Genomic DNA, 20,517 nt, shown 5'->3' with positions numbered 1-20,517 from the left:
CTTAAATAACATCACTGGGCCTTGCTGTACTCCTGGGACTTCCAGAGGACAAGGCCCTTTCTTCAGTCAAGCTGACCTAAACAGAGCCAGCCCTCCTTCCCCTCCCAAGCCACAGCTGTGTGTTGGAAAGCTGGATTCGAGGCCCCTAATAAAGAGCAGACCTCCCAATCTCCTCGTTCCTTCCCTCTCCCCTCACACGGTTTTCAAATTAAAAGTAACTAAAAGCTAAGGCCTAAGAGAAGGAGAGGGGAGTAGGGGTACAGAAACATCCCTAGATTGAGGAAGTGGGGCTCTCTCCCTAGGAAAAGCGTATCCAAAAATCCAGATCCAGAGGGGTCTAGTCCTACCACATCTTTCCCAACTCCACAGTCTCTGGTCCTCAGGTCAGTAAGCAGGCTGAAGTGTTAGGGACCCTAGCAGAAGGTGCCTGTGGTCTCCAGCCACGGGGAACTGCTTCCTACGTCTCTCTGGAGACAAATCTCTGGAGAGAGAGCAACAAGGAACCCAGAAGAGACGCTGCGCCCTTAGCCAGCCACTGGGAGGAAGAGGAGGTGTGCCGGGGGCCCCAGAGAGAACTGTCACCCCAAGTTACACAGGCCAGTCTGGACCCTCTTTTCGCCTCCTTTTCTAAGACTTGGGCCTCTCTGTGTTCTGAGCGTGCAGAGGCTCGCAGCAAGCTTCCAAGCCTCAGCCGGGGCAGACCCGAGGCAAGGGCGGGGTCCCCGGCGCTCTGCGGGGACTCCACACATCTGTGCACCACGTCCACAGGCCTCCTCCGAGCCTTCCCGACGAAGGTCCCTTCGGTGGGCCCACGGAGGCGTCTCTTCCAGGCCCAATCAAGAATTGAAGGGGGTGGGAAAAGGGACAGTTAGAGCCTTTTTTCCCTCCCAACCATCAAGCGGCCCTTCATTTTCAATTCAGAAAGCTAGAAATGTGCCCCCCTCCATCAATTTCATTTGAAAAACCAGTTGCAGGTTGGTGTAAATGTGATTTTCGTTAACTAACGGCTTTGATAACTGCTGCAACCAAAGGTCTCCTAAAGCCGAAGGACCTTCTAAATTCTCCGAGGAAAGTAGAATTGGGGGGTGGAGCTGGAGAGGAGGGGAGGAGTAAAGGAGAAACAAAAAGCCAACTCAGCGGGAAACGCCCACGAAAGCCGAAGGTGTGACGCCCTGAGCTGCGGCAGCGGTCTCCCAGGGGTGGGGTGGGGGCGGAAAGCGCGAGCCCGGGAAGCAGGGCAGGGGGAGATTTTGTTTTTGTTCTCAGGAACCATTGCGATTAGGTTGTAAAAACTTTGTGGAGTCCTCTTTTTGATGGCTGGCTCTGCTACATCTTTTGCCTCCACTTTCCTAGTCGATTGAGCGCCTAGATGCGCAAGGTCACGCCAGAAACACCGCACTCCCCAAACTTCCCACATGGCTCAACTCCCGAGTTGGGCCTCCTTCCCAGAGGGTCGCAGCTGCCCAGACTCCGGGTTTGGGGAGAAACCCTCATTCTTAACCCCATGATGATCCCTCAAGGGAAAAGCACAAGAGGTTGAAAATCAAACTCCGGGTGCAGGCTGAGACCTTCGCTCAGCTGCCCAAGCCGGCGAGGGTCACTCCTCGGGGCGCACAGGGTGGCCTGGTCACCCGCGATGCCCCAGGCAGAAGCCGACGAGAAGAGACCCCTCAGTCCGCCTCGGCCAGGAGGCGCTTCTTGCCCGCTGCAGCTCCAGGACCACCCAGGACACCGGGCATCGGGGGAGCAATCTGGAGGATCTTAGAACAACACGGGGAGAGCGAAACTCGGCTCGCCCCACCTCCCAGCGACGCCCAGGCTGACTGACGGGCGCAGCCCCGACCTCTCCAAGCCTCTGGCCAGCGGCGGGGGGCGGACAGCAAGATTCAAACCCGCCTATGAGCAGTGGGAGGGGCAGCTGGGCAGGACTCATCTTAAGGAACGAACCGCCTCTTTCCGAGGACCTCCAGCCCCGAGGTTGCTCCTGACCACTGGGTTTATTTTGCTTTTGCTGGAGAGGCAGATGTTGCCCTCTCTCCATCTTTGCTCGGCCCAGACTCGGCGAAAACTTCTCCCAACCATTTGCTTCTCTGCGCCACCCCCCACCGGTGTTCTATGCCGGGAGTCTGCTCCCCAGGCCTTTAAACCGTCTGGAATGTCACACATGGAAACCTTTAGCAAATGTTTGTTAATGATCATAACAAAGGCATCATTCAAATTAGGCAGGTAATTACTACCAGAAGGACAACTGAGTGCTTACTTGCTCATCCATTCTCTCTGCTTTAAACTCGCGAGGAGTTATGGCCCGAAGACACCCTCCGCCCAGTCCGTTTTTTCGGGCCCCTTTAAGCTTCTCTGAAATGAACTGTGAAGTTACCATTTGTGGGCGGGGAGTGCTGGGGCCCTGCGTTCGGGAGATCCCGGCGTGACCGGTCTGGCAATTTCTTAGCAGCAAAGCAGGCCTTCCTGGGTAGGCCCCGCTCCCTGCCTCGCTTCCTACCCTCTTGGGTACCTGGTATTAAAACTTAGATCTCAGCTTTTTTTTAATTGCATGAAAGCCAGCACCCGCTTTCCCTCTAGTATTCCGCACTCCGATTTTTTTGGGGGGGTGCCTTTAGTCCCCGTTCATTATCTACAAACATTACGGTATCCTGTTAGCATTCCGAACAAGGGGCTGTTCATATATTCGCCTTCAATGATTTCCTGAAGGAACATGTGGAAGTAATAGTGAGCAGGGCAGTCACCCGAACTGAAGATGCACGAGAGGCGGTTGAGCAGAAGGGCTGGGGGTATAGGGCCCCTAGCCCAGCCTCAGGCGTCTTCCCCTGCCTGACATCCCAGGAACCGGTCCCAGTTCAATACAGCACCGCTTGGAGTACTTCTCTGTGACCATCCCCTGCAGGCTGTCCCGCGTCCATCCTCTGGATGAGGGGAAAGGTGATGCCTGTCCCACGTTCCGGCCTAAACCAGGCCGCGCTGGCGGTTCTCAGGAGTGTGTGTGTTGTGTGTGGGGAGTGAGGGTGGGGGAGGGATGAGCCCCTCCACCCAGCAAGAGAATTCAAAATTAGAGAAGGCGGGGAAGGTGAACGCGCTCCCCTCCCCCGCCCTCGCTCGGCAGCCCCACTCCGCCCAGGTCTGGTTCCTGGAGCGTCAGCGCCCCCTTTCCTTCGCGAGCAGGATCGCTTTCTCCCGGCGCTGTCTCTTGCCTCGCGCCCGCCGCCGCAGAGGGTTTGGGGCTCCGTTCTCAACCCCCCGGGCACAGGTAGGGTCCGACCTAGGCGGCGGGAGGGAGCGCAGGGAGAGTCAAATTGCACACACACCCACACACCCACACACCTCCCCCCCGAGCGCGGAGGTGACAGGCTGGTTGTAGAGGATTCCCCAGACGCTCAAGCCTGAGCCTTTTTGTGTGCGTGATAGAAGCCAGGACAACCTCGCCCAGATAACCATGAAAACAAAGACATGACAAGATAAGTGCTCCAAGGGAGTAAAGGTCGTTCTGTCGATGAACGTTCCAAACCTATGCAGACCCTCGACTCTTTGTACCCTCCTTCAAACCCGTTTTCAAACAAAACCAAACAAAACCAAAGCAAACCAAAAAACACCCATCATCTTCTTATTAGACTCAACAGTTTGCCTAATCCCATTAAAGGATTAGCAACTGCACGGCACTTTCCCTAAAAGACCCCAGGTTCAAAACGACGCAACCGCTCGGAGACCTCTCCCGACGGCCCCAATTATAGTCGGGCTAGGAATTCCTACAGAAGGGACACTTCTTGATTCCAGATTTATATTCTCTCTGGGCATTAACTGCAATTTAACGTGTTCTTTTTCTTCCTTTCAAAGAAAATACAAAGCAACATAGCTGGCATAGGAAAATGTCCCCCAGATCAGGAGGCAAACTCATTCTGGAAATGATGGGCCGTTTGTATTTTCGCGAACCTCTTTCCCGGCAGAGCATCCACACCTCCCCCTTCCACCCCCCCCCACCCCATCTGGTCTGCTTCTCCCCGCCCCCCAGTTGTTGTCGAAGTCTGGAGGTTGGGGCTGGACCCCCTGATTGCGTAAGAGCGAAAAGCGAAGGCGCAATCTGGAGGCTGGAAGATTCAGAGCGCACGGAGTTCGAGGGAAACTCTTATTTTGAAGAGGCCAAGGGGAGGGGGGGGCCTTCATTTCCTGACAGCTATTTACTTAGAGCAAATGATTAGTTTTAGAAGGATGGACTATAACATTGAATCAATTACAAAACGCGGTTTTTGAGCCCATTACGGTTGGACCTAGAGTGAGAGAAACAGAGGAGGGGACTACAGGAGAGGACTGAAGGCCGTGGACACATTTTTTGCTCCATATGTAGGATTTTCATTGCGAATTGACATAGGAGGAGAAGGTAAGGGAGGAGAAAAAGGATTTTTGTTTCTAAGAGAAGTCCCTAAATCAGGCCCTTTGGGCTACAAGAAGTGAAGTAACTTCACTTAAAGTTTGGGCAATCAGAAAAAAAAAAAATTGGAGTTGAGTTCTAGTTGTGTGTCCAGAGAGTAATTTATTTTGAATAAACTTCACTTGGAGGAAAGATAACTATAGAGTTCGAAAGTCTAGGCATTAAAAAAAAACACATTTTCCAGACCTATTTTTAAAAGCAGTGTTTTTCTAACAACTCTATGGCCTCCCAAAGAAATTGTTTAGGGTTACATTTTTGAGGTTTCTTTTGGGATTGGGGGTGGTATTCCTGTATACTGGGACTAGCACCTAGTAATGCTGGGAGTTGAGGCAGAGGTGTTTGCCCTCTTCCTGGCATTGGGTCCTGGAAGGCGACAGGTTTTTAACGAGTGTTTTCATTCCTCGCCCGCGGTTTGGCGCGACAGCGCTGTAGCGGGTGGTGTGGAGCGCGGCCGGTGGACCGAGGGAGGTGGGGAGAGAAGAGCGCGGAGTGGGGCGCGGAAGGGGTTGAGGGGAGGGGAGGCGTGAAAGGCTCGGCTGGAGAGGGCCGGACCTTGCGGAAGGGGTTGAGGGGAGGGGAGGCGTGAAAGGCTCGGCTGGAGAGGGCCGGACCTTGGGTGCCCGCCGGGTGCACATGGCGCTGACCCAGGGCGCGTAATTACTGGACGGCGCTGCGCCCGGTGCGAGCCGGGGCCAGACTCTGCACAGCCTTGGCGGCTGCGAGACAAGCAGAGGAGGCGCGGATTTGGGCGAGGGTTTGGGGAGCTCCTAGGAGGTTTGTGGGATCAGTGAAGTGCGAGGGAGAGCGGGCGCCAGCCCCGCAGTGCGCTCTGGTTGCGCGCTCTAGCGCGGGGGCGACGGCGGCCAGGGCAGGCAGGCAGGCGGTCTGGAGTAATGACAAACACATTTGGCCCCGAGTGAAGAAGTCATCGTCGCCTCGCATTCCAGCAACTGGGATTTGAGGAATTTCGAACTGCGCTCCAAGGGGCCCTCATTGTGCGCGGTGGTCCCCACCCCCACCAATCTCTGCGCGCCCCCTTCCTCGGTCGAACCGTTTATGCAAAGCCCGGGGCTCTGCTCCTGCCCAGTCCCGGCCGCAGGAAGGAAAGAAGGAAGGTCGCCAAGAAAGTGGAGAACTTCTTGTGGGGGAAGTTAGGGACAACTCGTAACGGAGAGACTTGGTTCCCAGGTAAGACAGGAAGATGGGAGGCGAACTACCTCCCTCGGGGCACCCGGACCCTGCACCCCCCTCGCATGCCCCTTTCCGCGCGGGGATGCGTGGCACTCGCCGCCCGTGCTTCACCCTCTCCAGTGTCCCTGTTTCTATTCCACTCCCTGCGCCGGCCAGAGTCTCTGCCCGCCTCGGAGCTCTCTCCTCGCGCCCCTCCTTCTTCCACCGTCTATCCCCATGGAAATCGGCTTTTATACGTGAGATTAACTTCTCCAGGCAGCGCCAGGGGAGCGGGCGGCGTCCACTTGGCTCGGAAACAACTGGGATCAGCGGTTCAGGTCGGAAAGGGTCTCGGCCAGCTCAGAGTGAGAGGGAATGTGGCTTGACCGGAGTACCGCTGTCTGAGGGGGCCAGGAACCCCGGCCGCCTGGCCAGGTGTGAAGGAGCTGCCAGTAGCCTGGCCAAGCGTCTCAGCCGTGGAGGAAGCGAGGGGCTGTCGGTTCGCTGTCTCTCCCGCCGCCAGAGCGCCTCCCCCGCACTTTGCTCCCCCAGCCCTGCTAGGACCCCAGGATGTATAGAAAGAGTGCCTGGAAGAACTTGCCACTTAAATCCATCTCCAAGGGTGAGAGGCAAACTGGGGCTGGAGAGGGAGCGTGAATGACCCTTATCAGGTCCGGACTGCCCCGCGCCCGGCCCGGCCGCCTGGAAAAGCCCCTGGCTTCGCTGTGTGGGAAATGGCTTTTTGGCTCCGCAACCGAATTGCTCAACGTTTTGGACCGCCTCGCCTCGCCGCGGTCGCTCTCGAACAGAACTAGGCAGCTTTTTAGAGCAGGGAGAGACATCCGGGGCAAACGGGGCACGACAACCAGCCGCACAATTCACCGGACTAACACCCCAGAGACCGGCGAGCCCCGGGGCCGCTGGAGGGGAGAAAAGGGCCCCCGGGACGTGAGCACCTCATTTGTTGCCGCTCTGGCTCTGGTTTTCACATTCCCTCCCATCCCCAATCTCCACTTCCATCTGACCGACCCAGGCCCTGGTGCTGCTGCTTTGCTCCCCTCTTTTCCTTCTCTCTTGCCTTTCTCCTCTCCACAGTCCTTACGGTAAAGGGGGCCCTTCCTCCACTCCCCGACAGGCGAGGGCCCGACCAGCCTCACTGACACCCTAGTGAGTCCCTGCTTCGGGCTCTTGGACAGTCTTGCTTTTGGTTTGACCCAAGTGTAGCTGGACTCCAGGATTGGAGTCCCAAGAGCGAGGGGTGGTGGCGAGTGGGAGATAGACGAGGTGGGAGAAGGCACCAGGAAGGAGCCCTCAGCTGCCCCTCGGCCCTTGCACCAGCCTTTAGACCGAGAGGGACTCGAAACGGAGCCTTGGCTCCCGGGCCCAGGTCCGCTTTCCTCCGGGGACACGGACTGGGGAGGGGTGTAGGGGGAGGGGCATCGGGCCGGGCTTTCCAGCTGCAAACGCGTCTGGCGCCGAGGCGGGCCCGTTTTGTGCCTCCTGGGGACCGGCCGTGGGCGGCGCGCAGTGCCGGGACACATCCTGGGGACGTGGTGACCGGCGCCTTCCTGCAGACCCCGGTGGGTGGGACTCCCTCTGGCCTCCGGGGAGCTGCGATAGGGTTACATGTTGTTGATGGAAAAGTGGCAATTCAGAGGGGGAAAGCTAAAAGCTTGCCCGGTCGCCGAAAGGTACGGCTCTCAGCCTCCCTTGCGTCTGGTCTTACGGGGTCCGCGCGCAGCATCAGCCAGCGGGGTACGCGAGGCGGGGGGTAAGGTTTGTGGTCTTGCCTCGAGCGCGGGAGGCAGAGTCGGGGCAAATTGCTTTTCCCCACAACACTCTAGTCCAGGCTCTGCCGGTGCTTGTCTTTTGCTGTAGTGGTTCGGTGGCATTTCCTTTTGTTTTAAACTGAACAGTGAGGCAGGGATCCGTTGGAAAAGTAGATTGTAGGGGATGGACGACCTCGGAATCAGGGTGCTTCCTTCCCCGCCTATTGCAGTCTTCCCCTTCCCCGCGAAAGGGGAGCGAGAGGCGCAGGCGGCGCTTGTGTGCTCAGGGCAGCCTCGGCTGAGCAAGCGTCGGGCAAGGGGGACACTGGGGAAAGGCTGGGTTCTTAAAAGCGCAGGAGGCGCAGCCACGGCGGCCTTCTCTGCGAGCAGCTGTCCGCGGCCGTGGCGCTTTCCGGCCCATAGGAGGCGCTAGTGCGCGACTGTAACCCTAAACCCACCCGGTCCTTCTCCCTCCACCCCGTCCAGCCCCCTCTCAGGTCTCAGCCGAAAACAATGCGAACGCCTAGCGTCGTGCCTGGGGCGCAGCGGCGGACGCGGGCGCTAAACCTGGGAGCGAGCGGTCGTTGCCCCCAGCGCCGGAGTGACTGAGCTGCCGAGGACGTGGACCAGCGGGAGGGGGAGCGGCCCTCTCGGTGTTCGTGTGGGCGTGGCGGGGCCGGAGGCCGGACGGTGCCAGCGCGGAACCACCCCGGCGGAGGTGGGCGAGCAGCGGTCCCCGCTGCGCTGTCGGGGACCCGGAGCCAGAGCGGCCGGCGGGAGCGAGGAGCTAGCCGGGTAAGATTCTCGGGGCTACCGCGCCCTCTAGCGGGCGTCCGGCTCGCAGTCCGGCTCTCCGCCAGCCTCCGGCGGTCCGCGCAGCCGCCGGGTCGGAGCGCAGCGCTGAGACCCAGGGGAGACTAACCTCGGTCACCTTGCCCCCTCCTGGAGGCCTCAGATTGACGCCTCGCAGGCACTTTGTGTGCCCGAATGGCGCTGGGTGGGCGAGAGAGGCGGAGGTCTACGGGTTTGGGTATAAGGGTAGGGACGTCATAGTCATTAAATGTGGGAGAAGCGGAGGATGTAAAGTCCTGGGCGCTCTTGCGGGGGCGGTGTCAAGCCCCTCGAAAGTTCTCCTGCCGCGCAGGCGGCCTCTTGCTGTTTGTTTTACGACCCTGCGTTATTGTGCAATGGGAACAGTCGTTTCCAATCAGCCCGCAGTTCCCGGGCTGCGCGGCCGTCGCGGCCCCCGCCGGGGGGTTTACGAGGGGTGACAGTGGCATGCGAACAGATTGGGCAGCGCGGGCCCGGCCACGGCGTCGGGACCCCCACCTAGCGCTGCCCAGGTGGTCTCCCTCCCCTGAGCGGGCGGAAACTGCAAGGTGGGGAGAGCGTTGGCGAAACAAAACCCTGAACCGCCCGACCTCCTCCCGAGTGGCTTTTCCTGCTTAACTTTCTAAACCTTTGCGACCTGGGATGGCAGCGCCATTTTCCTGGCTCCCGAAGCTCAGTCTCCTCGGCCGACCCTCTGGCAGGGGTGATGGTGATGGTGGTGGTGGTGATGTCTGGCCTTCAGCGAATTCTCCTGGGGCCCCGCGGAACTTTAAGCCATTTCGCAGACAGTTACCCTATTCCTGTTTCTATTCTGCGGGCTTTGAGCTGAGGTCACCACGAAACCTAAATGTACAACCCAATAAAATAAGAGATTGGAAGTTAAGATTTGGGACATTTTGGCACAGAACTTGTAGCAGCATCTGAGTCCTGGCGAAAGCCGGACTGCCTGTCCGTTGGACCAATACTGCCACCTGCTGGTTTTACTTGAGAGCTCCAACGACCCTTTGCGAGAATGGGCTTCGCGGATATTCTAAGCGAGTCGTGGCACCAGGAAGATGCATTTTCCACCCGGTAGGACCAAGTTTTCTTTTTCTGTGAAGTTGCAAGAATCATTGGGCTGACAACATTTATTTTATGGACTTCTGGGAAGTCTTTCGCCTTAGTTGTTAATCCTTTGTATTTACCTAATGAGCAAAGTGCTGACCTACCACATCTGATTATCAGAGCAGACCTGTGAAGAAGATAGGTGGGTTATTTGCATTTCCTTTTACAGTGAAGCCCTAGTGTTGGAGACTTGGTGAGATCAAGTATACTACAAGCTGCTACACCTAAGGTTGTCCCATTAGGTGTCACACCAGTTTGGTGACAATCAAAAGGAAGTGACATTGTAGTCTCCCGTGGTTAAATATCTGGTGCAGGAGAGCAGAAAAGTTTATGAGCTCAGATGGTCCCATAAAATGTTCCCATGTAAAAATACTGCAGCCCCCGCCCATCACTGGAATGTCTAATGGAACTCAAGGAGATAAAAACAGTAAAACAGGCTCTGGTGAGGTGCAGATCCCAGTAAACACACCCTCGCTGAAGTTGCCACCAGGGTAGACCAGCATTTGGATTGCCTGGGCTAAGGTTACAAGAACATTTGTCGCAGGGAAAAAGCAGCACATGTAATTTTCACAGTTAGAATTAACTGAAGAGAGCTGAAATTAACTGAACCTCGGAAATCTGAATCTTGAAGTCATCAGTGGCTTTTGGGACTGTGAGAAAGTCTTCTGTGGCCTCTAATCATGCCAGGGTGGGGTGAAATTCAGTATTCAGTGGCTCTGCAGCGGGATGCATTGAGCAGCTGGTGATCCGGAAGCCAGCTCTCTGGCTTTGTGAGAAGAATGCCATGCTCTCTCTTCTGGAAATAGTGCCCTTGCATTGCTTGCCCTCTGTTTACTCTCTAGCTTAGCGTGTTGTTTTTGACTGTAGAGTCATAGTTAATGGCTCTTTGCTTCTGTTTGCAGGGACAGAGATGACAACCTGTTAAAGAGAAAGAATAGTGGCTGCAAACAGATTTGTTTCTCTGTTTACATGACTGTATTTGTTGGTTCAACTTGAAACAGTCTTGATAACTACACCAGGCTTCACCACATGCGAGTTCAGATCCGATTCTCCACTGCGCAGGTGGTACAGGGCCAGTCAAGTGGCCTCTGGGGCCTGACTGTCTCAGTAAGTAGAAGCTGCAGTAGCCCCTCTGATGTCCCTCTCATCTAAAACATTTTTGGAGCCTGCAGAAAAAGAGGCAGTATGAAAACTAACAGCTGCAGTTTCTGAAGCCCTTTCAATTAAACTATAGAATTTAGTCTTTATAATAATGCAGTAAGGCAAGCCAGCAAGTCAGGTGTTCTTAGTCCTGGTTTACAGAAGAGACTGAGATTCAGAGAGGTGGCCTAGGTGTCAGATGTGGGATCAGAGCCTGCTTTAATGCCATTTCTATCGTATCTTCTGAGAGAAGGAATGAAGGACCAGAGAATGGGGGGTGGGAGGAGAGACCACACTCATTTATCTGAGAGTGAACACGGAAGAGATCTCTTTTCTCCAGTCGTTTCTCTAACCTGTGGCAACGAGTTGTGAGTATAGAGGACTGAGACTGAAGTCCAGCACACGGCTGGCATGAGAGAAATGATTATGATTAAAAAAAATGTTTTTTGGATGAAATCCATTCTTCCTCCTTGCAAAGTGATTTATTCTTGCTGACTCATAACATGCTGTGTCTCTCTGAATCTGTAACCTCAGTTACTTATATTTGCATGTCCGACTTTTGGATGAGCTCTAGGATAGGGGTTACCGATTAAGGATGAACATTTACTCCCAGGGTAGAAAAGCCCTGGAAATAGCAACATGACTCCTAGACATTCTCACTCCAGGGCCAATAGGAAGGGAAGCCTCCGTTCTTTCCAGTTGTTTTCCATTACCTCCCTGTAGGGCTAACAGTCTGCAATTATTCACGAGTAAATTGTCTGAGTTACAGACGAGTAATGACACGAAACTTCACAAATATGCCTAGATTTCTAGCCAGGGGACCACTCTTATCAGAGAAGGGAGGCTGAAATCATAAGTAAAAACATGTTGATTTTCAGTATTTGTATCATTATCGCTTGCTCTGAGGCCCTGTTTTCATTGCCCACTTTGTATGTCAGTAAGTAATCCCCCCGGCATCGGGTCCCCCATATCTGGATGCACAGAAGGAAGCGTGGTGGGGCCTGGCCAGGGCAAAACGCTCCTCAGAGCCTGCGCTGTAAAAGCAGTGAGCCCCTCTCTTAAGCTCGGGAATGCTTTAAAGATGCATCATTGGCAAGCCCAGCTAAAGGAATGCAGGATATAAATGTGATAAAACCCAAGACATCAAGCTGGCTCTGGAGGGCTCCTTTGAAGTTTGCTAAGTGGATTATCAGTGGGAGGCTGATATTTATATGTACAAACACACAGGCCGTTACTGCTAATTGTGGTAAATCAGTCTGGCCAGCCTGGCTCTGGGGCCCGCTGTGCCCGTCACCGCAGCAGTGAGGAGACCCTGCATCCCTGGGCACACGCCAGGATCCTTGGAAGCCATCAGCCAGCTAGCATTGTGCAAATTGCATTTGGGGTCACAGCACATTGTGCTGCTCTCACTGCGGCAGTGAGCAGAGGAGGAAAGCAGGGCCCCAGTTTGCATTAGGAAATAGTTGGGGGTGGAGGGAGCACAGAGGGTTGAAACACTGACCTTCCCTTGAGAGAGAACATATGGTGGATTGCAGAGAGCGTGTTTTTTGCATTACACAGACGTGGTGTTAGAATCCTGGCTTTACCACCAACAGTGTGATTTGGGGTCATTTGCTAAACCTCTCTGAGCCTCAAGCGGCACTTTTTAAAATCAGATATTTCACAGGGTTATTATTAACAAACATGGCATACACATGACAACTTTGGCTTAATAAATATTGGTTTCTCGTTCCTGCTTTGGAGAAAACAGAATTATCATTTTTTTCCTGTCCAGCCCACTCTCTGTTACCAGCATTCCATCTTTCACTCTGTCTTTCTTCCTCCTCCATTTAACTGGTAGAATTGAATAGGGCAGAAATCTGATGTCTGCAGGTAGGCCAGTTGCCACTTCCAAGCAAGAATACATGATGAAGCTCTCAGGCTCCACCAAAAACTACTAGGTTATTATCAACTGGATCCTCTGCAACCAAAAAAAAAAAAAAAAAAAGAAGAAAACAAGGGCTAAACACGGGCATACATGAATTTCTTCTCTTGTTTTGTTTTTTAGACAGCTTACTCAGGAATCATGTACACACATCAAAGTCAGTGATGGAACAAATTAAGTCCCATGAACTCATTTCCATTGCATGAGTTGGGGTTTTGAGCAACTCAGAGACCCAGTACCTTCCAGGCCAAGGCTGAGGTGATTTTTATAGGTCATCTTAAAGCTTGCGCCCCTGCCCAGGCCCCTCAGTGGAGCCTCTTTAATTGAAACTTGGGTGCTCAGCAGCCCTAATACCTGCAAGCTCATCGTGGTCGACTTCAGGAAGATCACTTTCTCAGTGACTTCATGTGGGAAGTGAAGGGGGAGATAATAAAATTTGGGGGGTGTGCATGGAAAGAAAAGGATAAAGGAGAGGGGCCTTTTCAGAGGGTGGACCAAAATGGATTTTTCAGTGGTTTTACTGCAGGGCAATATGGGTCCTTCTTTTCATTTTTCCCTCCGTTAATTTTCCTTATCCCCCCTTTCTTGCCCACTGCTTTTCCCTGTTTTGTCTTAGGGACATTCAGTTTCAGTGTCTCTCTCTCTCTACTTCTCTTCCATTCCCTAGAATTTGTTGCAGGAAATCAGGGTGGAGAACTTTGCTTTTGCAGGTACAGGTACCTGTGTGAAAACGAATCATCCATTGAATTTTATCCTGTGGTTTACTGCATCCCTGAAACACAAGAATTTAGCCACACTTTTCTCTCACACTTCCTCTCCCTTTTTCACTTCCTTTACTGATCCTCCTTCCATGCCTGTGCCCTCAGCTTTTCTGTGCCTTGTTTAGCTTGACTGTGAATGTAACAGGTCCTGGGAGAACTTGGGCTGGGGGCCCAGGCCTGAGCCTGGTACAGGCCTGCCTATGACATCCTCTAAGTGACATTGGGTTAGTGCAACTTGTAAAACGTCTATACCAGAATGGCTCTTAAGTATTAAGGTATTTGTTGGCAGCCCAAGCATCTTTTACAAAAGTTACCGAGGATGTGACCAAGTATTTTCTGTTAGCGAAACACGAAGCAAATGACAACGCATTTTGAGTGAAAACAGCTCAAGTTTAGAAGTTGAGTAAATACATGTGTTTATTTGTTTTTCGCAATCTTTATTTAAATGGTTTAGGAGGAACCGTTCTTCTGTACGTTTGGACATATTCCAAGACAATAAAGTGAGACGTTTTGGAATTTGAAAGCTGCAGGCAATCAAAAAGGGTTTTGGCTTCAGATGGCTCCTGTCGTGATCTTGGGGCCGCACAAGGCCATCTGATTTCTGCTTCTTAGGCATCTTACTGTTTTAACTGTGAATCTTAAACCAGGATGTTGTTGACTAAAATGATGCTGTTAACATAAAATTGATGACTAATAAGAACCTGCTGTATAAAAAAATAAATAAAATAAAATTCAAAAATAAAATAAACAAAAAGGCAATTTAATAACTAAAAAGAGAAAAAAAAACATTTTCCATAGTGCAAAGCGCAAAGAGAACTAGGCTCACGGATTGTTTTATTGACTAATATTGTTTCTGTTTGACTTTTGACTTTTTCAGTTTTCCAGAACTATGGGGACTTCCCATTGGGCACTCCTGGTCTTAGGCTGTCTCCTCACAGGTATGGATCCCAGGCCTATCTGAGCTCATTGTCCTAGGGGAAATCTTTTTTTTCCCTAAGTTCTGTGCTCTGTGGGTATATGACCTATACTGTGCATACTGCAAACAGTCCAAAAGAGTAAAGAGAAGTAGAAACCTATGGGACATTATCTAGAATGACCACAAACCTTCAGTTCCCTCTGCTGTATTGCACTAATTCCAATTCAAAAAGAATGTTCTTTATATGTGTAATCATGGCGTTGAAATATTGTTAGGAAGAATAGTCTAAATTTGCCCACCGCCCTCTTCCGTTTCCTGGGACATGGGTTTCCAGTAGAGGTGGATCAGGGAAATTCAAGAATGCTCAAAGGAAACAAATAATGGAAAATTCTCATCTAGAAAATCATACCTGTCTAAAGTTATACCTGTCTTAAGTGGAAGATGCTTTAATTGCTACAAAATCTTAGAATCACCTTTGGCCTTGAAATCGAATTAATAGACTATTTGACTCTTGGGGAAGCTTACTAACTCGTTTCCAACAGGAGGATGCCATTGGGGCCATTTGTTGAAATATTTATTGGACTTTCTTAGTTTTCATCCAGATATTTATAAATTGCAGATGTTCACCATGACGCCAGTGTTTTTCTAGTCTGAGGAGTTAACTTAAGCCTATTAGTCTCTTTAGGTCTTACCTAGATGGATATGGTAGAACTGAGCATTATCAGTGATTTAGGAGTTCTGAAGTCCACTCAGTATTCCCCATCTGCAGGATAGTGACCCAGGTGTACTTACCACTTCCCTGTTAACAAAGCTGATCAATCACAGTGGACACATACTGAAGTTGGGTGGGATTCCCACACCAGGCTCAGAGGGAGGTTAGAGAACATCAATGAATAATTAATTAAGTCATAATATCTCTTCTACCAGTTTTATAGCCAGAGGAAGCTAAACTGACATTTTAGTTCTAAGATGAACTGAAGAGTTTTTGCTCTTGGGCTTGACTATTCTTTTTGAATTGAAATCCACATCCTCCTGCTTTGGTTTCTGGAAGTCATTAGAGAGGAGGCACGCCAGAGGTCTGAGAGGAACGGAAGATGCATACTTCTTGAGCACGAATCTGCCTTGTGTCTTTACTACTGTCTGCGTTCCCTGTCCACAGTGAAGAACACATGTGTGCTTGAGCTTATGCTATCTTGGGATATTTCATGGTCACACATAAGAGTCTAAAATATGGAGTTGGAGTCAGACGTCCTCTATCCATTGGAGTGTTTGGAGGGGTGAATCCAGGGGCTATTGAGGCCTTAGGAGCATTTGCTGCTCTCAGCAGATGCGGTGCTGTTATAATGGGGGGCCTTTCACGGGCATCCAGGCTAACGGATTTTTGCGTAGAAATGGTCATTGTTCATAGAAGCTGCTCTGGGTGAGACCGTCCTTTTGGACTGCATCCTATTCAGAGCATGTTTCCTTTTACAGGGCCGAGCCTCATCCTCTGCCAGCTTTCATTACCCTCCATCCTGCCCAATGAAAACGAGAGGGTTGTGCAGCTGAATTCATCCTTTTCTCTGAGATGCTTTGGGGAGAGTGAAGTGAGCTGGCAGTACCCCATGTCTGAAGAAGAGAACCCCAATGTGGAAATCAGAAACGAGGAGAACAACAGTGGCCTTTTTGTGACGGTGCTGGAAGTGGTCAGTGCCTCGGCGGCCCACACAGGGCTGTACACTTGCTATTACAACCACACGCAGTTGGAAGAAAGCGAGATCGAGGGCAGACGCATTTACATCTATGTGCCAGGTGAGTTGCCTGGGTCCCCTGGACCAAGCTTATCGTCGTCCCGTCTCTCCTGTTAATTGTGTGAGAGTTTTTAAAAGTATAAAAATAATAAATTTTCATCGGAGAAAATTTGAAAACTATAGGCAAACACACAAACTTAAATCAAGATCATTTGTCATGCTGTCATCTAGAAATACTCACTGTTAATATTTTGGAACTGTATTAAGTTTTGAAAATCATTGTCATTGTGGCATCTTTTATTGGCATTGTGCAGAATGTCTGAAATGTACTCATTTCTTTTTTTTTTTTTCTTACCTGCCTGAATGAGATCAACTCATTAATAACTGACTACATATGTTTTGCTACGTTCAGTATTTTTTTTTCCACACACACTGTATTTTATTTTTACAAGAGATAAATAAACTGGCACCAAGCATTGTAAATGGACGACCACAACAAAAGCAACAATGATTGCAATTACCAAACACGAAACACACTCATACTATGTCATAATATTGACATTCAGTCCAGTAATCCTCCACTCTAACAGCTCCTTTACTTTGCAGTGATAATTGATTTGTATATTTTTTGCCTCTGAGTCCTTGTGGGATTTTTTTTTTTTATTCAAACAGAAAGTCACAAAAATTATAATCATCCTCATCAGTTCACTCAGTCCCATGTAATAAATTTTTTTTTTCATCTTGATCTTTTGTTAGCACTTTTATGAATTCATCAGTTTTCCATTAGAGTTCTGAAAATGCTTATTCATTCAGTTCAGCAGTATAGTCAGTTACCAGAAACCTGTACTTGTCAGAGTTTTTTCCATGAATTCCTTGAAGATGAAACCCTTTTATAGGAACATTTTTGCAAAAGCATCAGAGTATACCCAGAACTGTCTGTAAATGACAAAAGACTTAAAAATGACCACGGTTAAAGATTTGATGAAAATTCATAATAATGCAATTGACAAGGACATTTAGTTATTTTTGAGATATATGAAATGTACTCATTTCTATTCAGTTTGATCAAGTTCAACAAATATTTACTGTGTATGCTTTGTGTGACAGGCACTGCTAAGTGCTGGGGCCACAAAGTAATTAGGTAGGCCTTACGTTGGACTTGCTCATAGATCATTATAATAGTTTCCAAATAACCATGCTGTTTCTTAAATTCAATAGAACATATACAGGCATACCTTGGAGATGTTACAGGTTTGGTTCCTGACCCCCACATTAAAGCCAATATCACAATAAAGCGAGTCACACAAATCTTTTTTGGTTTTCCAGTGGATATAAAAGTTACGTTTGAATTATACTGTAGCCTATTAGGTGTGCAATAGCATTATGTCTTAAAAAAACAATGTACATACCGTAAGTTTAAAATATTTTATTGCTAGAAATACCATCATCTGAGCCTTCAGTGAGTTGTAATCTTTTTGCAATAGTAACGTCAAATATCGCTGATCACAGATCACTGTAACAAAGATAATAACAATGAAAAAGTTTGAAATACTGCAAGAATTACTAATATGTGACACAGAGACACAGACTGAGTGAATGCTGTTGGAAAAAATGGCACTGAGAGATTTTCTTGATGCAGTGTTGCCACAAACCTTCAATTTGTAAAAAAATTCAGTATCTGCGAAGCACAATAAAGCAAAGTGCAATACACCGAGGTGTGCCTGTATTTACTCTTGATGAGTTGGAATAGATTTTTTTCTTTTTAATAAACATTCAGGTTGATGTTGTCTCTTGTCCTCCAAGAAGCACATGCCAGGATAGGAGTAAGGTGGGATTAAGTATGTAAGGGTTTTACTAGGAGAGAGGCTTATGAGAGAAAATGGGGAGGGATCCAGCAGAGGCTGGGAGAACTGTCTGCCTGCATTGTAAGTGTGACCCTGAATGAAGGAGAGTGGGAAGGAAGGTGGGGTAGATGAGTCCTAGACCTCCGGGCAAAGAAAGCTGGGGAGTCCTCCAGGCTAAGGAACCCCTGTTCCACACACTCATTGTCTGGAAGCATCTCTGGAGGGCATGGCCTAGGGTTGTGATGGATTTCAGAGCCAGGCCCCGTTGCTGGAGGAAGGTGTGGTGCTTTCCCACAGCACCCTAATTAACTAGCCTTAGCCGTGAGCTTGAGATGCATTTGGTCTACCACCCTCCTTGCATTGCCTGGGTACTCCTTTGTAATGATCTATGTCTATATCTGTACCTGTATCTATATCTGTACCTGTATCTGTATATATTGGCTTCTTCCAAGGACAGTTGTTAAAAGAAGGACCACCATGTTATTTAAACATTGCATAGGTAACACATGATGGTAGCGGAGACTTGCATTTTAAAGGAAGCTCTGGCTGATGTGTAATGGATATCAAACTGTATATTTTAACCTGAAATTAACTTGCAGCTTTGTTTGCTGGAATCTTTGCTAACAAGAGTTCAAGAATTTGGAACTCTAAACACAAATTCAAGTCATGGCAATTTTAATATATGGATGGGTGAATTAAAGAGTACTTGGTTTCAAATAAACCAACATATAAACCATTTACAGCTCTTGCCATCCGTGTCATTTTAGCAGAGGTAGAGTAAGGGGCTTTCAGAAGTGTATCTTCATACCTTTCTGTCTTTTCAAGTTTTTAAAATTGGCTCCTCTTCCTGCCTTCTGTAACAGTGGGTGCTCCATGGATCTAGACCCTCTTCACTTCTGTTCTGACACTCTTATCTATATCAGCCTTCTCTCCTAGCAATCAAAAAAAAAAAAAATGTTTCAAAAAGGGTAGGTATTTAGAATGTCACCCGTCATTCCCACCATAAATACCGCCCCCCTCTCCCGTTGTGAAGACAATGGTAGGAAGGCGGGTTTGTTAAAGGTCCCTGGGTCTTGGAGTTTTGATCTGCCTAAGATTGCCCAAAGATTCTTTTTTTTTTTTGGCTGTGCTGTGCAGCTTGCGGGATTTTAGTTCCCCGACCAGGGATCGAACCCTGGGCCCTTGGCAGTGAGAGTGAGGAGTTCTAACCACTGGACTGCTGGGGAATAACCAGTCCAAAGGTTCTTCTTGTTCCTCCCTTGCCCCAGCACAGACATCATCTGGCTAGGCCCTGCATTGTCAGAGATCTTGTTTGCAATTATGAAGAGTTGCACATCCTTTGCGAAACTGATGCTTGAGACTCTCAGTACTTCTTACCACATAGTAGCTTAAGTAGCTGGTTTTCTTTTGAAAAGGAAATTCTCAAGCTATGGGATTATACATTTTATTTATTATTTGAGAGTCATTTTTTTTAATAGGTAGGTTTCTGTACTCCTTTTCAGTAATACTGACTATAGGCCATAAGCATTGTCAAAAGCATTGCATAATTTAAAAATTATAAGTATTTTCTCATGTTTTGAACAGACCTGATTATTTTGTTGTCCATTTTTTGTTGTTTTTAGTAGTTGTTTAAATTTTTACCTCAATTCCTGACTAATATTTATATTTATCATCAGTATTTTTTATGAGGGTATAGGCAATTTGGTATTGTTCATACTTTAAAAAGTATGAACCTTCTAGCTTTTATGATGATTAATGTCAGTGGGGTGACACTTCTATATATATGTGTGAAGGTAAAATTCATACCTTTGAATTTGATTAATGGCAAAGGAATAATTTTTCTGCATGTATGTGTAAAGATGAAATTAATCCCTAACATGTTTTTCTTTCTTTTTCAAACCTCAGACCCAGATGTCGCCTTCGTACCTCTGGGAATGACAGATTACTTGGTCATCGTGGAGGACGATGATTCTGCCATCATTCCTTGTCGAACGACTGATCCTGAGACACCAGTGATCTTACTCAGCAGTGACGGGGTGGTGCACGCCTCCTATGACAGCAGACAAGGCTTTAATGGAACCTTCACTGTCGGACCCTATATCTGCGAGGCCACCGTCAGGGGGAAGAAGTTCCAGACCATCCCATTCAATGTTTATGCTTTAAAAGGTACTTGTGCCCTCTCCCTCCTTCTTAAAATAAGAGTTACAGGCAAAACAGTCAGATGCATGTAGGTTTTTTTTTTTTTTTTTTAATCTTAGTCCCTGGTGATGGGAGACCCCAAATTCTGATATGGGAACTTAGGATCCCACCCTTACCGTACAATGTTAAGCTGACTTCTGTGGCTGTAACAGTACGAAGCTTAGCAATACCAAAGGCAAAAGCTTTCCTACCCCTGTAAGATTTTGTGTTTCATCAGTTGACTTCAAAATACTCTAAGGAATTCTTTTCTTGCATAAGCCTCTTACTGTTTAGTCACATTCCTGACTACAAAGGCCCTAACAACAAACACACACCTGTGGGGGTTGGACCCCTAGGTTAATTTTAGTAACTTAAGAAAAGTGATTTTGATTTTGAGAAAAGCTGGTGGTTGTCGACTTCATCCCTTTGATGCGAGTGGTTAATGCAAATGGGAAAGTATAAACCATGCTTGGGGCAACAGATTTATCGAACACTTACGTGTAGGTGTGGCGTTAGCGAGAACGTGCCATTTAACTTTTGTGAAGGGCTTATTTTATGCCTGGCTCTGTGCTAGGTTCTCGAAGTGCTGAGAATACCTGGGGAGCAGAGTGGGAGAGAAGAGGAGAATAAGCGATGGGGTGGGAACTAGTGCCTATAGGGGAGTGCAGGTCAGTAAAGGCTGAGTACATCCGTCAATAAAGGTGGCTGCAGT

The 20,517-nt window shown here is 49.2% G+C and overlaps 1 protein-coding gene across 7 annotated transcripts in view; it reads left to right on the top strand.

Moving 5' to 3' along the window:
• Positions 1–4,022: 4,022 nt before the first annotated feature.
• Positions 4,023–20,517, top strand: part of PDGFRA (platelet derived growth factor receptor alpha) — a 46,927-nt gene continuing 30,432 nt past the window's right edge. Inside the window, exons 1-6 of one of the 7 annotated variants that reach the window (XM_082389920.1) lie at positions 7,161–7,299; positions 7,864–8,172; positions 9,114–9,279; positions 14,015–14,075; positions 15,527–15,844; positions 19,533–19,793. In XM_082389920.1, coding sequence (XP_082246046.1) covers positions 14,027–14,075; positions 15,527–15,844; positions 19,533–19,793 — 628 coding nt within the window. In that variant the 5' untranslated portion in view covers positions 7,161–7,299; positions 7,864–8,172; positions 9,114–9,279; positions 14,015–14,026. Of the gene's footprint in view, positions 4,388–5,496; positions 5,627–7,141; positions 7,300–7,863; positions 8,173–9,113; positions 9,280–9,314; positions 10,420–14,014; positions 14,076–15,526; positions 15,845–19,532; positions 19,794–20,517 lie in introns of those variants that run through there. The other 6 variants (XM_082389919.1, XM_082389918.1, XM_082389921.1 and 3 more) reach the window with 6 other exon arrangements.

The sequence above is a fragment of the Balaenoptera borealis genome, assembly GCF_965194805.1.
Source record: "Balaenoptera borealis genome assembly, chromosome: 4".
NCBI classification, from domain to species: domain Eukaryota; kingdom Metazoa; phylum Chordata; class Mammalia; order Artiodactyla; family Balaenopteridae; genus Balaenoptera; species Balaenoptera borealis.
The sequence above is the reverse complement of the archived record's forward strand: the minus strand, read 5'-3'. Positions and strand labels throughout refer to the sequence as shown.